General features: G+C 48.0%; 2 protein-coding genes across 3 annotated transcripts in view; both read right to left on the bottom strand.

Annotated features, from left to right (window-relative positions):
* Nucleotides 1–7,730, bottom strand: part of LOC135812236 (uncharacterized) — a 17,913-nt gene extending 10,183 nt beyond the window's left edge. For both annotated transcript variants that reach the window (XM_065325576.1, XM_065325577.1), the window contains exons 1-8: nt 7,491–7,730; nt 6,980–7,077; nt 6,128–6,194; nt 5,746–5,899; nt 4,715–5,030; nt 3,647–3,738; nt 3,053–3,190; nt 1,381–1,447 (exon numbers count right to left, since the gene is read on the bottom strand). In XM_065325576.1, coding sequence (XP_065181648.1) covers nt 1,381–1,447; nt 3,053–3,190; nt 3,647–3,738; nt 4,715–5,030; nt 5,746–5,899; nt 6,128–6,194; nt 6,980–7,077; nt 7,491–7,730 — 1,172 coding nt within the window. The remainder of the gene's footprint in view (nt 1–1,380; nt 1,448–3,052; nt 3,191–3,646; nt 3,739–4,714; nt 5,031–5,745; nt 5,900–6,127; nt 6,195–6,979; nt 7,078–7,490) is intronic.
* Nucleotides 7,731–7,767: 37 nt separating this feature from the next.
* On the bottom strand, nt 7,768–16,156 carry LOC135812237 (uncharacterized). Its single transcript, XM_065325578.1, has 7 exons — nt 15,953–16,156; nt 15,093–15,325; nt 13,055–13,131; nt 12,643–12,703; nt 12,201–12,299; nt 11,516–11,639; nt 7,768–7,923 (listed from the first exon to the last, which is right to left on the bottom strand). The coding sequence occupies exons 1-7, from the start codon at nt 16,019–16,021 to the stop codon at nt 7,768–7,770; spliced, it is 819 nt and encodes a 272-aa protein (XP_065181650.1). The 5' UTR covers nt 16,022–16,156.
* Between the last annotated feature and the right edge of the window lie 175 nt (nt 16,157–16,331).

The raw sequence follows: 16,331 nt of genomic DNA, 5'->3' as shown, positions 1-16,331 counted from the left end.
AAGGTGTCAGCACCGACACAATCCACACAGTCAAGTAAGCCAATTTGGTAACCGAACGTTTTCGTTCCCTTCTCATCATGGGTAAGTACAGGGAATAATGAAAAAATGTCAAATACAGTAATTTATAGAGCTACAGCAAAAGCATAGATCGAGAACCTCACGCTATACGCGTGGGAAAAAATTCAGCAGAACAGGTCAAAAACAGGGTGAAGGTGAAGAAATGACTAAAACATAATGAAAACATCAGTGAGGAGAAGCATTCCTGACACTTTCACGAGGATTAGCGCCAAACAACTGAAGTGACAAAACATTTTCCTTCTGATCACATAGTTCAGGGGACAACTTACGGATATATAACGCTTCCAAAACAGACAAATGTAATACAGATCTGCCACGGGCCAAAACCGAGAAAACATCATCTCTGTACAACTCACGACAACTATCACTAACCGACAGATGACTCTTGATCGCCGATTGCTGATTGGTGGAATGTCGCGTCTTTTTCGTCACCTCCAATGTCGCAGCTCTTGGGCAGTCAGTCGCCTTGCAGTCACTTCCGGAGGTGACGGTGACTTGGAGGTGTCATGAGTTGTACAGAGATGATGTTTTCTCAGTTTTGGCCCGTGGCAGATCTGTATTACATTTGTCTGTTTTGGAAACGTTATATATCCGTAAGTTGCCCCCTGAACTATGTGTTCAGAAGGATAATGTTTTGTCACTTCAGTTGTTTGCTGCTAATCCTCGTGAAAGTGTCAGGAATGTTTCTCCTCATTGATGTTTTCATTATGTTTTAGTCATTTCTTCACCCTCACACTGTTGTTGACTTGTTCAGCTGAATTTTATTTTTTCCACACGTATAGCGTGAGGTTCTCGATCTATGCTTTTGCCGTAGCTCTATAAATTGCTGCATTTTGACATTTTTTCCATTATTCCCTGTACTTACCCATGATAAGGGAACGAAAACGTTCGGTTACCAAATCGGCTTACTTGACTGTGTGGATTGCGTCGGTGCTGACACCTTTTTTCTTTCGAAATTGGATACGCCTGCAATTTTTTCCTTGCATATCTCTCTTATCTCTATGTATGTCGATACTAAAACCAGGATTATGTGCCGACGGTGTATCTTAAAAAACAGGCTTCTATTCAAAACACAGGATTTTACACAAGACTTTACAGTAGTCAATAACGAGATACAGACAGACAGACACACACACACACACACACACACACCCATGCACCCACCCACACCCATCCACCCACCGACACCCATCCACCCACCCACCCACACCCACCCAAGCACCCCCCCCCCCCCCCTCACACGCACAGAGTAAATCATCATGAAAGACGAACACGGCCGGCGACAGTGTGTCACGTTCTTACGTTCTTGTGCAAGCACGCCGATGCTTCAAGTAGAGCATTTCAGGAGTTTCATCCAAGAGGAACAGCTCTGCAGACATGGTAACAGCACATACAGAAAAAGGCAGCGGAGTTCACTCCCTTGGTCGGTGACAGAAGACATTTCATTTTGATAAGTTTAACATAACATACGCCCACACACTTGTGTACACCTTGCAGCTACAGTGTATATCCAGTGCTGCCAAACCGTCCGATTTTTCGGACAGTGTCCGATTTTTGAAGCCTCTTCCGAAAACCGGTCCGAAAAGGGAAACGTCCGAAAAGCAGCCAAAATGTCGGAGATCATTACTTTCCTATGCAGAAGTCCTGTACTTTCACTTTTCAGCGTAACTGAAGGCACAAATCACTGTACATTTGCTTCTAAAAGGTTAGCGCTTGGCTGTGGAAGTGCAAAGTAACATGCCTGGATCAGGCTGGATCATGGATGGCATGTACGCTGACGGTCTGTACAGAGTCAGTGCAGTGTGCGACCACACTCATCATTACAAAATTCATGACAACTCCGGGGTTACCATGGCAACGAAGCGAATTTTCATGGTGTTTTAGGCGATATTTTGAATTCTCTGTAAAAAAATTGCCGAGGAGAAAAATTCGCACCATGTGGCCAGCCTTGGCGGTGAAGGGTGTCCGATTTTGGGCGAAAAGTATTTGGCAGCACTGTATATCCCACACTTGTGTACACCTTGCAGCTACAGTGTATATCACACACTTGTGTACACCTTGCAGCTACAGTGCATATCACACACACTTGTGTACACCTTGCAGCTACAGTGTATATCACACATTGTGCACACCTTACAGCTACAGTGTATATCACACACTTGTGTACACCTTACAGCTACAGTGTATATGCATATGGATGGAGGAGCCAACCAGAAAGTAGCACAGTTAAATCTGTCTCAGAGCGCGTTCACATGACGGTGCGGCCTCAAGACTGCACAATGCTATGGTTCTAAGATACACGGCATGACACTTCACACGATGACTAGCTCTGCAGACACAGCGCATACAAGCCAGTGCATGAGATGCGAAACCGAAATCGAAAACGCACAAGCAGGGGTCCGGGTGTTGCGGGCCACGATCTCGCGGACTACAGGCCTGCGATTCAGATTTCAAATAAATCGATGATCACCTTGGTGATCCTCTCGCGAGGCCGAGAAGCCGTGACATTTTCTCGTCGTGTGAAAGGCCTATCAGACAACCGCTTTTTAAAAGGGACAGTTCAAAATGTGGTCGTTGTGTACAGGTGGTCTCCTTATCCAGGGTCATTGGACTGGAAATGATATCCCTTGGTCCTATTAGAAGTGGTCCTTATCAGGGTGGTAGCCTTGACAGGTTGTACCGTGCTCAAATACTAAATTGCTGTAAATCGGCTCAAAGAGCTCTCCATGGCTTTGCATAAGAGCTGGATGCATGGGGTCTCCCTGAACACAGACAAACAGAGTGAAACTTCAGTGAGAAGGCAGACTTTGCCTGTGCCTATGGTGAAGTAAAATAAAGCTATTAAAACAAACAACTGTTTCGCTTGATAGGACATGGGTTCTGCGGACGCAGAAAGAAAGGGTTGCGGTGAAGTCTCGGAGCTTTGGTTGTAATGAGACAAGAGCAACGACAATTATGAGACACATGGCCGTACTTGCGAATGAATTCGACAGGCGTGAGCGTAGCGTGGTGCATTGCCTCAACAGCTGCCGTCTGCTGAGACGCTCTGGTGTTGCTGGCACAAACTCATTCTTGCTCGGATCGAACACGGGTAAGCACCGTACCATTTCATCTGCAAAAGAAATAAATAAATCAAACAAGAAACAACAACAAGTTCACACACCAGTAATCAAGCTCTACAATAATGCAAACAGGAACACAATATACACTAGCATGCATACACAGGGGCGTCGGAAGCTATTCTACATTGGTGCGGCTATGAAAAGACGGGGGTCCGGGGGGGGGGGGGGGGGGACATGCCCCGGGAACATCATGGGGAAAATGGGGCCCAAATAGCCCATCTTTGGCCGCATCTGCTGCACCGGATCCGACGCCCCTGCTACAGGTACATTGTAACAGCAGCAGCAGCAGTACCTCCAACAGCAGCAGCAGCAGTACCTCCAACAGCAGCAGCAGTACCTCCAACAGCGGCAGCAGTACCTCCAACAGCGGCAGCAGCAGCAGCAGTTCAGAAGGGGTTTGGATAAGGGAAATGTTTGAGGCTGACTTCTCGCTTATCACTACTGACCTGGTTGTACAAATTCTTGTTCTCTATCCCTGTGTTGTGGTGAGTATGTGTCACATGACGGTGTGCAGGATGGGGTAGCGGCACACAGTAACCTGGACAACAACAACGACGACGATGACAACGACAACAACAACAACAACAACAGCAGAGCTGACACTTGACAGCTTATATCAGTGATTCCACATTAGCAACAGTGAATACCACCACAAATGCACATATGCACACATACACACATGCACCTAATATGCACACATCCTGATCCTGGTAAACACTGCCATTACGGTCACGTGTCAACTTGCAGGGCCGACAATATCGAACGACGAGCGATGGCAGTCCGCTGAGAGAGAGGTCAGGGACATAAGGATCATGTTCGAGAGAGCCATCTCTGGCAGCTATAACGATCTGGCTTATCATCGGAAACGATTCCTCTCACGGCTGCCGCTTGAACTGGTCCATCACTCTCCACAACAGAGCGAACATTCCATGAGCCAATGCTCAGAGTCGTTCCAAGTTGTCGTCTTCGTGCGGTAGTTTGCTCTACCTGCGGGCTTGCAAGGCCTCGCGAAGGACTGCGATGTGGGAGCCACGAGGAGAGTGTCGGCATCGTAACTATCCGACCAAGTCTCCTGTCGATGAAGACCCCACCTCAGGCACTATTGGCCTGGACGGCTGGGGACACCCCAGGCCGTCCACAACGGCGAGAAGAAGCACGGACGGAGGCCAGAAACAAGAGCCCGAAAAGTACAACCGTCCTCCACCAGAGCAGTGAACACTCATACACTTATACACACATACACACATGTACACACACATACACCAGGGGCGTAACAGGACATTGTGTAGAAGTACGACCGGGGGTCCGAGGTCCCCACTGGGGAAACTCGGATTTTTCGGGCAACAGGGCACATTTTAGCATCCAGCAGGCGCTCTAGGCGGACTATCCTGGACGAAAAGTGGTATGACCATGGTCAAACTGGTCGTACCATGTGTGACGCCCCTGTACACCCCCCCCCCCCCCCCCCCCCACACACACACGTACACACACACACGTACAAACACTGCACTCACCGATCCAGCGTGGAGTGGACATCTTGCACTAAGTGCCCGGCCGGCAACATCACCCATCCTCTCAGACATGTGCTGCTAGAGCGATGCTGCTGTGGCGGTGGTAGTGGTGGCACACATTGATCACAAGCACCAGCAGCACCAGCACCAGCATCAATGTGAGGTACTGCACACGGATCGACACCATCACGACCGCTGTCTACACATGATGACGACGATGATGATGTGGGAGACGGTGATAGGCAAGGCATGTTCCTCGGCTGCAGTACAAACGCGGGTGAAGCAGTCGCGTTGCCGTTGTTACGCATAGTCCGTACATCTGCAACGCACACACACACACACACACACACAAACACACACACACACAAACACACACAAACACACACACACAAACACACACACACACACACACACACACACACACACACACAAACACAAACACACACAGTCCTAAGTCATTCTTCTGGCTGAAACGCTATGACCAGATCGACTCTATGTAGTGGAAGAAATATTGGATCGTGTAGCCAAGTGGATTGCTCTGTTTGTCCAAGTCATTCTCTGTTATACTTGGCTCTCCATTCGAGTCCATTCTCTAACTTATAAAAACAAATTAAAACCATTGTATTATATTGATGGGGGCGGGGAAAGACCCAGAATTTTGGAAATCAGTCAAAACTATCTAAAACGTAAAAAGTCTCTAAAACCAAAAAAACATGCACGATGATATTATCATTTGGCCTCTTGCCCCACACAGACAACTCTACAATCCAACAGTCCAGTTTTCGACCTGCAAATTAGAGTAAAGGGCAAACCCGGAAAATGCCCTGGCAGCCTTGGAGGTGTCCGAGATACACCACAAAACAAAAATCACTGAAAACCACAGGAAATCCAGGACAATCCAGCGAAATGATCAAGCAATATGCATTACTGCGAGTACTGGAATTGGAAACATCGCTTTTCACCGAAAGTAGGATGTATTAGGCAAGAATGTGAACAACACAAAACAAGGCAGGATAAGGATCATTGGATCGTACCGTCCTGTAACGAGCGAATAGCACTTGGTGAGTTCTCAGCTATCCACTCCAGGAACGTAGTCTGCCATTGAGCGGCCTTCACAAACTCGCCGTACTGTCCGACTAGCGGGCGGCTGCACAGACGTGCAAGAACACACATACGTGTGCCAGAAGCCTAAAAAGGAACACACACACACACGTACAGACATACACACAGATGTAGATTGGAGGCGTTGGACTCGCATGCACACAGACACAATGTCAGAATAGAAAAGCATACCCCCCCCCCCCCCCCGTACACACACACGCATACACACAGCTCCACACCGAGAGGATGAGAGAGAGAATTGGAATTGGAGAGAGAGAGAGAGAAACACACACACACAGATCACAGTGTACGTACTGCATCAGACTCCGCTAAGCGATCGAGAAACTGACAAGATGAGGATTGCGAGGATGCACCGGTGGATCTGTGACAGAACACGCGGAAATAAAGGACATGCGTGACTGATACTGGATTTAAAAGAATGTACTTCAAGATTTCTGCTGTAATCCATTGGTCGTACACGGCTACTCCAAGTAAAAAAAAAAACTAATAATGAAAAGAGCTGCCCCAAAATTTTCTTGCCATGAAAATGCAACGCACAGGGGCGAACCCCCGACTTCACCCCAGACAAATGTGCCTTTCTGAACCCCAGACAAATGTGCCTTTCTGAACCCCAGACAAATGTGCCTCTCTGAACCCCAGACAAATGTGCCTTTCTGAACCCACTATATCTAGATTACCAAGAGTATATACTGTAAAGTACCATTGATTTCTGTCGGAGAGTGCATTTTTGTATTACTCCGCTGCTCGCTAAAAACGGGCTGGAAACGTACAACTGAAACACTGCACCACGTGATGTGAGTTTTTGCCGTTGGCGAACCCCATAGAAAGGGTATCAGGAGTTGCACACTAGTACTATCACTATTGATATTACTAGTGGTGACTGTCGACTGCATTCTCGTCAACTAGCATGAAAAAAACACAAAAATTCGACAAATGACTGGGAAAGAGGGGCACTTTTCACAGGGGATGCTCAATCAGAGTAGAAGGGCACTGGCCCCCTCTCTCCCCCCCCCCCCCCCCCCCCCCTCCCTCTGCCCTCCTTTGGTTAGAACCGTGGTGTATGTACAGTGTGACCCGTTGCCTATCCCCAGGACAGTGCCCCCCCCCCCCTCACCCCCCTTGGCTAGATAACTGTGGTGTACGTACAGTGTGACCCGTTGTTTATCCACAGGATAGTGTAGCAGAGACTGCTTGGGTGCATAGCGCTGTATATCCACATAACTATGACGAGATGTTGATAACACCTGGTAGGGTTGCCAGTGGGTGGTGGTGGCAGTGGTGGTGGTGGTGGTGGTGGTTGTAGAGCACACACACACAGACACACACAGATACACAGACACACAGATGGATACATACACAGGAACAACAGCAGGAGTAGTAGCAGCAGCAACATCAGCAACATCAGCAATAACAGCAGCAGCAGCAGCAACATCAGACACAACAACACGAGCATCAGAACAGCATCACATTGTTAGAATGAAGAGTCATATCACACACATCATATGTATGACACACATCTGTATTGACAATTTAGCACAATGGCATATCTGCAGACAGCAGTCTGCATAGCAGTGTTACCAGACTCTTAGTGTCGTCCAACCAGCAACAGTCATGTATACACATAAAGAACGCATTTAAAAAACATCTCACAGCTTACCCAGGATTCCAAGCTGAGTGGGTTAGCAGTACATGGCCCAGAGTTGATACGTGGCAACAGCAATGACTGACCAGACTGACCAGCCTGACCAGCAGACTGACCAGCAGAGAGACCACTATCACCTGTAGACATTCCAGGCAATGCCGTTGCTGCTGTTGCGCTGTGAGCGTGTAGATGATGTCCACTGGAACTCTCAACTGTTGCCGGTACAGCTGCTGCTGAACTGCTGCTATCGTGCATGCTGGTATCACGGCTCTTTGAGCAGCTCAGATGCTGCTCAGTGGCTGCAGGCTGCAGATCTGGACGACGATAAGCAGCGTGTTTCAGTTGTTGACATAGACAGTGATACTGGGGATGGTGGTGGTGCTGGGGAGTTGTCCGATACGCACAGGCTGAAATTGGACAAGCTGAGAGAACCGCTCATGAGAGATGCCTGCAAAGCAAATCCAGACGAGCGTGCGCGGACACACACACGTACAAATACATACATGGGATCATTTGTATTCTCGTAAGGATTGGTTCACCAAACTGGAACCCCGAGGTACCGGCAGTGATATTGCCCAACTTCCTTAGCTCTGAGGATGGGTGATTTGAACTGATCTCCAATATGATTTGGCAAGCATTGCACTCGCTCACATACAGTCAACTTCGCGTACAACAACACTCGGCGGGGCATCAGAAAAGTGTCCTTATTCGCGAAGTGTCCTTTTATACCCGAAACCTCATTATATGTATTGCAGTTGGGTGGGACTTTTGCTCTGGGCATGGAAATTGTGTCACTATCCGCGAATTGTCGTTATATCCGCAGTCGTTATATCCTCAGTCGTTATATCCTCAGTCGTTATATCCTCAGTCGTTATATCCTCAGTCGTTATATCCGCAGTCGTTATATCCGCAGTCGTTATATCCGCAGTCGTTATATCCGCAGTCGTTATATCCGCAGTCGTTATATCCGCAGTCGTTATATCCGCAGTCGTTATATCCGCAGTCGTTATATCCGCAGTCGTTATATCCGCAGTCGTTATATCCGCAGTCGTTATATCCGCAGTCGTTATATCCGCAGTCGTTATATCCGCAGTCGTTATATCCGCAGTCGTTATATCCGCAGTCGTTATATCCGCAGTCGTTATATCCGCAGTCGTTATATCCGCAGTCGTTATATCCGCAGTCGTTATATCCGCAGTCGTTATATCCGCAGTCGTTATATCCGCAGTCGTTATATCCGCAGTCGTTATATCCGCAGTCGTTATATCCGCAGTCGTTATATCCGCAGTCGTTATATCCGCAGTCGTTATATCCGCAGTCGTTATATCCGCAGTCGTTATATCCGCAGTCGTTATATCCGCAGTCGTTATATCCGCAGTCGTTATATCCGCAGTCGTTATATCCGCAGTCGTTATATCCGCAGTCGTTATATCCGCAGTCGTTATATCCGCAGTCGTTATATCCGCAGTCGTTATATCCGCAGTCGTTATATCCGCAGTCGTTATATCCGCAGTCGTTATATCCGCAGTCGTTATATCCGCAGTCGTTATATCCGCAGTCGTTATATCCGCAGTCGTTATATCCGCAGTCGTTATATCCGCAGTCGTTATATCCGCAGTCGTTATATCCGCAGTCGTTATATCCGCAGTCGTTATATCCGCAGTCGTTATATCCGCAGTCGTTATATCCGCAGTCGTTATATCCGCAGTCGTTATATCCGCAGTCGTTATATCCGCAGTCGTTATATCCGCAGTCGTTATATCCGCAGTCGTTATATCCGCAGTCGTTATATCCGCAGTCGTTATATCCGCAGTCGTTATATCCGCAGTCGTTATATCCGCAGTCGTTATATCCGCAGTCGTTATATCCGCAGTCGTTATATCCGCAGTCGTTATATCCGCAGTCGTTATATCCGCAGTCGTTATATCCGCAGTCGTTATATCCGCAGTCGTTATATCCGCAGTCGTTATATCCGCAGTCGTTATATCCGCAGTCGTTATATCCGCAGTCGTTATATCCGCAGTCGTTATATCCGCAGTCGTTATATCCGCAGTCGTTATATCCGCAGTCGTTATATCCGCAGTCGTTATATCCGCAGTCGTTATATCCGCAGTCGTTATATCCGCAGTCGTTATATCCGCAGTCGTTATATCCGCAGTCGTTATATCCGCAGTCGTTATATCCGCAGTCGTTATATCCGCAGTCGTTATATCCGCAGTCGTTATATCCGCAGTCGTTATATCCGCAGTCGTTATATCCGCAGTCGTTATATCCGCAGTCGTTATATCCGCAGTCGTTATATCCGCAGTCGTTATATCCGCAGTCGTTATATCCGCAGTCGTTATATCCGCAGTCGTTATATCCGCAGTCGTTATATCCGCAGTCGTTATATCCGCAGTCGTTATATCCGCAGTCGTTATATCCGCAGTCGTTATATCCGCAGTCGTTATATCCGCAGTCGTTATATCCGCAGTCGTTATATCCGCAGTCGTTATATCCGCAGTCGTTATATCCGCAGTCGTTATATCCGCAGTCGTTATATCCGCAGTCGTTATATCCGCAGTCGTTATATCCGCAGTCGTTATATCCGCAGTCGTTATATCCGCAGTCGTTATATCCGCAGTCGTTATATCCGCAGTCGTTATATCCGCAGTCGTTATATCCGCAGTCGTTATATCCGCAGTCGTTATATCCGCAGTCGTTATATCCGCAGTCGTTATATCCGCAGTCGTTATATCCGCAGTCGTTATATCCGCAGTCGTTATATCCGCAGTCGTTATATCCGCAGTCGTTATATCCGCAGTCGTTATATCCGCAGTCGTTATATCCGCAGTCGTTATATCCGCAGTCGTTATATCCGCAGTCGTTATATCCGCAGTCGTTATATCCGCAGTCGTTATATCCGCAGTCGTTATATCCGCAGTCGTTATATCCGCAGTCGTTATATCCGCAGTCGTTATATCCGCAGTCGTTATATCCGCAGTCGTTATATCCGCAGTCGTTATATCCGCAGTCGTTATATCCGCAGTCGTTATATCCGCAGTCGTTATATCCGCAGTCGTTATATCCGCAGTCGTTATACGCAGTCTTCCGCAGTCGTTATATCCGCAGTCGTTATATCCGCAGTCGTTATATCCGCAGTCGTTATATCCGCAGTCGTTATATCCGCAGTCGTTATATCCGCAGTCGTTATATCCGCAGTCGTTATATCCGCAGTCGTTATATCCGCAGTCGTTATATCCGCAGTCGTTATATCCGCAGTCGTTATATCCGCAGTCGTTATATCCGCAGTCGTTATATCCGCAGTCGTTATATCCGCAGTCGTTATATCCGCAGTCGTTATATCCGCAGTCGTTATATCCGCAGTCGTTATATCCGCAGTCGTTATATCCGCAGTCGTTATATCCGCAGTCGTTATATCCGCAGTCGTTATATCCGCAGTGGTTATATCCGCAGTCGTTATATCCGCAGTCGTTATATCCGCAGTGGTTATATCCGCAGTCGTTATATCCGCAGTCGTTATATCCGCAGTCGTTATATCCGCAGTCGTTATATCCGCAGTGGTTATATCCGCAGTCGTTATATCCGCAGTCGTTATATCCGCAGTGGTTATATCCGCAGTCGTTATATCCGCAGTCGTTATATCCGCAGTGGTTATATCCGCAGTCGTTATATCCGCAGTCGTTATATCCGCAGTCGTTATATCCGCAGTCGTTATATCCGCAGTGGTTATATCCGCAGTCGTTATATCCGCAGTCGTTATATCCGCAGTGGTTATATCCGCAGTCGTTATATCCGCAGTCGTTATATCCGCAGTGGTTATATCCGCAGTCGTTATATCCGCAGTCGTTATATCCGCAGTCGTTATATCCGCAGTCGTTATATCCGCAGTCGTTATTAGCCAAGTAGACTGTAAGCGCACTCCTCAGGAAGAAGTCGCAAGAGGCACTCCTGCCCCGGCGCATACCAGCGATATTGCTGGAAACAGCACTCAGACAAAATTACAATAGCTAAACAGACAGCTATAGATCCATGCTTACATTGTTTATAGCCAGTGGACCAGACCAGAGCAGAGTGGGTTGGAATGCTGTCCAGTAGTGTATGTCAGTGTCACTGGGTACTGTCACATACTTACAGCGTAGCACGTCTGCCCACACTCTAGCACTGACCATCACACAATATATATACACACACACATACACACAAATGAGAGGGAGAGGGAGAGGGAGAGAGAGAGAGAGAGAGAGAGAGAGAGAGAGAGAGAGAGAGAGAGAGAGAGAGAGAGAGAGAGAGAGAGAGAGAGAGAGAGAGAGAGAGAGAGAGAGAGAGAGAGAGAGAGAGAGAGAGAGAGAGAGAGAGAGAGAGAGAGAGAGGGAGAGGGAGAGGGAGAGAGAGAGAGAGAGAGAGAGAGAGAGAGAGAGAGAGAGAGAGAGAGAGAGAGAGAGAGAGAGAGAGAGAGAGAGAGAGAGAGAGAGAGAGAGCGAGTGAGTGACAGAGAGACACACACACAGGTACAAAACAGACAAATAGCAAGAGAGGTGATACGTGAGACAAAAAGTGCACTGTTTCAAAACTACCAAAAGCTCAGACTGCCCCCCCCCCTCCCCTTCCCACCACACACACGTACAGCTGTACAGGTATTAGCCACAACAAAACAAAAGAAAGAAATGGAAGAAGAGGAAGGTAAAAGGCGGAATGTGTATGATACTATGATGAGAAACTTACTTGCTGTAGTCATCGTGTGTATCAACACCAACAATGGACAACGCTGCTCTCAGTCCTAGTGTCAGACGTAGAATAGCGCCGTACAATAATGCAGACCTCCTACAAACACACAGGGAGAAGGGAGAGAGAGTGAGAGAGAGAGAGAAAAAAAAAAGAGAATTGAATAGAGAGAGAGAAAAAGAGACAAACAGAAAGAGATCATTTTTAGCTCCACGCCTACATATTACTGATGACAAAAAAACCATGGTTTTTCTGAAAAATCAGGCCAACTTCTCGCATCCGTAGGAAAGCCACAAATATAGCCCTGAATGATCAAGGCATCAGAAGACATGGCTTGTTCAAACACCCCTCGTCTAACAGACAGACAGACAGACAGAGAGAGAGACAGACAGACAGACAGACAAACACACACACAAAACACGTCAGACATGCTAGAGCTCACCGCATAGCATTGAGGTCTTTCTTGCCCAGGAACCATAATGCTTGTAAGCAACTACTGACATCTGAACAAAAGATACATACACACAGTGATAAGACATTGTGCTTACTCATTCGTGCATGCGTGAGTGCATGTGAGCACACACACAATGTCAAACTGTTGATCTGAAAAATATGTCGACGAAAGCTCAACAAATAAAGAAACACACACACACACACACACACACACACACACACACACACACACACCTGTCCTGTTGAGCCACTGTCACAAGGGTCACGTGGTTCCCCGAAGGGGCAGCAGAGGGACAGATACCTGATGTCGCCTCAGATACGGAATCAGACAGAATCAGCGCAAGCAGACAGACACACACACACGCACACACGTGCACGCACACACACAACCATAACCTTACTTATGACGGAGTGAAGACGATCCAGCAAACTATGCAATGCTGCAACGTCAGGACTGCATTCCGTTACTGCACAGCGCCTGGAGTACACATGCACACATACGCGTGGACACACACACCGACATCCACATACACACACCGACACACACACACACAGGAACACACACACCGACACACACACACACACACATACACACACACACACACACACATGCACACACGGACATACACACACACACGAACACACACATACACACACACACATCATTGGAGGCAATGATAGGAACACTGCAGCAGGAGCTATAGGAACTTGTGCAGGGATTGCACATGCACTATTCAACAGCTTTCCAGGCTGAAGAATTGATCCTGCCACTGTTTAGTCTTGTGTACAGCACACATCTAAACACATCCTACTGCCCTTGCTACTGCCCTTGGTACAATGTACTAGTAATGCACACATCCTACTGCCCTTCCTACTGCCCTCGCTACTTCCCTCGCTACTGCTCTCGCTACTGCCCTCGCTACTGCCCTTGCTACTGCCCTTGCTACTGCCCTTGTGTACAGCACACATCTAAACACATCCTACTGCCCTTGCTACTGCCCTTGCTACTGCCCTTGGTAGTGCCCTAGCTACTGCCCTTGCTACTGCCCTTGCTACTGCCCTTGTGTACAGCACACATCTAAACACATCCTACTGTCCTTGCTACTGCCCTTGCTACTGTCCTTGCTACTGCCCTTGCTACTGCCCTTGCTACTGCCCTAGCTACTGCCCTTGCTACTGCCCTTGCTACTGTCCTTGCTACTGCCCTTGCTACTGCCCTTGCTACTGCCCTTGCTACTGCCCTTGCTACTGCCCTTGCTACTGCCCTTGGTAGTGCCCTTGCTACTGCCCTAGCTACTGCCCTAGCTACTGCCCTTGCTACTGCCCTTGCTACTGCCCTTGCTACTGCCCTTGGTAGTGCCCTTGCTACTGCCCTAGCTACTGCCCTTGCTACTGCCCTTGCTACTGCCCTTGCTACTGCCCTTGCTACTGCCCTAGCTACTGCCCTTGCTACTGCCCTTGCTACTGCCCTAGCTACTGCCCTTGCTACTGCCCTTGCTACTGCCCTTGCTACTGCCCTTGCTACTGCCCTTGCTACTGCCCTTGCTACTGCCCTTGCTACTGCCCTTGCTACTGCCCTTGCTACTGCCCTTGCTACTGCCCTAGCTACTGCCCTTGCTACTGCCCTTGCTACTGCCCTTGCTACTGCCCTTGCTACTGCCCTTGCTACTGCCCTAGCTACTGCCCTAGCTACTGCCCTAGCTACTGCCCTTGGTAGTGCACGTGTGCAGGTTTAAATTTACTTTTGCACTGCACAGCTTTTTGAAGGGATCTTCCTGGCCACTAAACCCTAGATTGATTCATATCTGTTTCCCCTTTTTCGTCCCACACACACAGATATATCGCACCACATGCTCTGGCATGCACTGGCTACTGGTAACCACCGGGGAATCGCAGCATTGAGGGAGACAAGGCAGGCGACTGTAACGCTAACCGATGTGTGTTTCACTCTCAGGCTGCCCGTTACAGTCGCCAAGGCTTGGTGCAAGACTGATTCATACACACTCACATAATATTATGGCATGGCTTGCCTGAGCGGCGCTTAGGACGATGCATGACCATCATAGTCAGGAATAGAGGTCATACAAATGATGACATTCTGGTGAGTTGGCCGATGTGTGTATGGGTGATAACGCCGTAAAAGTATACTTTACAGTGTGAGTTGGCGGATCCACTTATGGGAGCATAGTGTACAGAGAGAGTCGGTGGGTTCACTTGGGTTAATGCATCGCTATGCTGCGGCAGAGCCAAAGCACTTCAAATTCACCGTGCAATCACATGACATCTCTTGAACCTGCAGCCTCTGATTGGAAACTGAGCGGACATACCACTGCTCCACATGGGGCATGTGTCCATTCACACACACGCAAGCATGCACAGACACACACACACACACGCACACACACACACGCACACACACACACATCTATCATCACTAACCGTATCACTGTTGGAGTTGAGTGTGTGGTGATAACACAGTCTGGAGATGGTAGACCATGCAGTACAGCATCCCTGGCCCTTGCCCCCACTGTCTCTGCTGCTACAGAATCTACAGTAGGTATAGGAGACTGAGACCTGGCATCATCATCATCACTACTAGTGTTGCCACTGCATGTCCAGCCAAGCCAAATACTGGAATTGGCCTCCGTATACAGACCCTGGATTTCGTCAATCTGCAGTCAGTGCATACACACACATACGCGCGCGCGCGCGCGCGCGCGCGCACACACACACACACACACACACAAGAACCCAATGCCCATGTCATGTTGATGCTGAGATCACAGTAATCAATAGTTTGAATGATTTGATGTATAAACTGCACTTGAGCAGAATACAGCTGTATACAGCTTCAGTGATCATGATTATACCATCCATCAACAGCTACAGGACTAGAGAGGTTAAGATGCACGTTATTTCTGCCGTGACGCGCAATTTCACGTCAAATTCGGCATAAAACTCCAAATTTCGACACGAGCTGCAGGTCACTCGCGTTGTTTTCCAAAGCGCGCGCCAAATAACGTGAGCTGAACTTAACCTCTCTATTATAGCTGCTTGACGCAGAGTTCTGAAGTTACACTATGAACAGCACGAATTCGAAATCTCCCAATACTTGTACATTGTATTGTACATCATTGCTATGATCCAAAAGATCATAATTTCTAGTGAACCCATGCCAGCGGGATGGTATGTATATTATACTTTGAGCCTGAGCCAGGCCAGGGAAAATCCCCAGCGCAAGAACCAAGCACGAGACTGTGCATATCATAACGCAGACAGACAGGGATATCATCAATTACCTCGGATTCGTGCAGACATTTCAGTTTGCGTAGCTGCCCGACGGGTATGCGAGCAAAAATAACCAGCATGTTGCCGTCAATGGAGGAGCTACATCAGTACAGTTCAGTGGGCAAGATGGTGGAAGGTACTACTTCAATCACATTGCTCGTATTGCGAGCTTTCATCTGTCATTTCCTGCATAATGTCCTCGAATGAAGTGATGATGATAATTATCGTCAATCTCTAGCTTTTTTGAAATTTTGGTTTTTATCGCGCGGAATGTTCTTTTCAGCGCAAAAGCTTGCCCAACACTACGATCGAGAGTACTAAAATACCGCTACTTTAGTACCTAACAACAGAAAGAATGTACGCAAAAAAATAAACAGCATGCAGTTTCTC

This window comes from Sycon ciliatum, chromosome 3 (genome assembly GCF_964019385.1).
Source record: "Sycon ciliatum chromosome 3, ocSycCili1.1, whole genome shotgun sequence".
Taxonomy (NCBI): Eukaryota; Metazoa; Porifera; class Calcarea; order Leucosolenida; family Sycettidae; genus Sycon; species Sycon ciliatum.
Note: the sequence above shows the minus strand (reverse complement) of the source record. Positions and strands in the feature narration are given on the sequence as shown.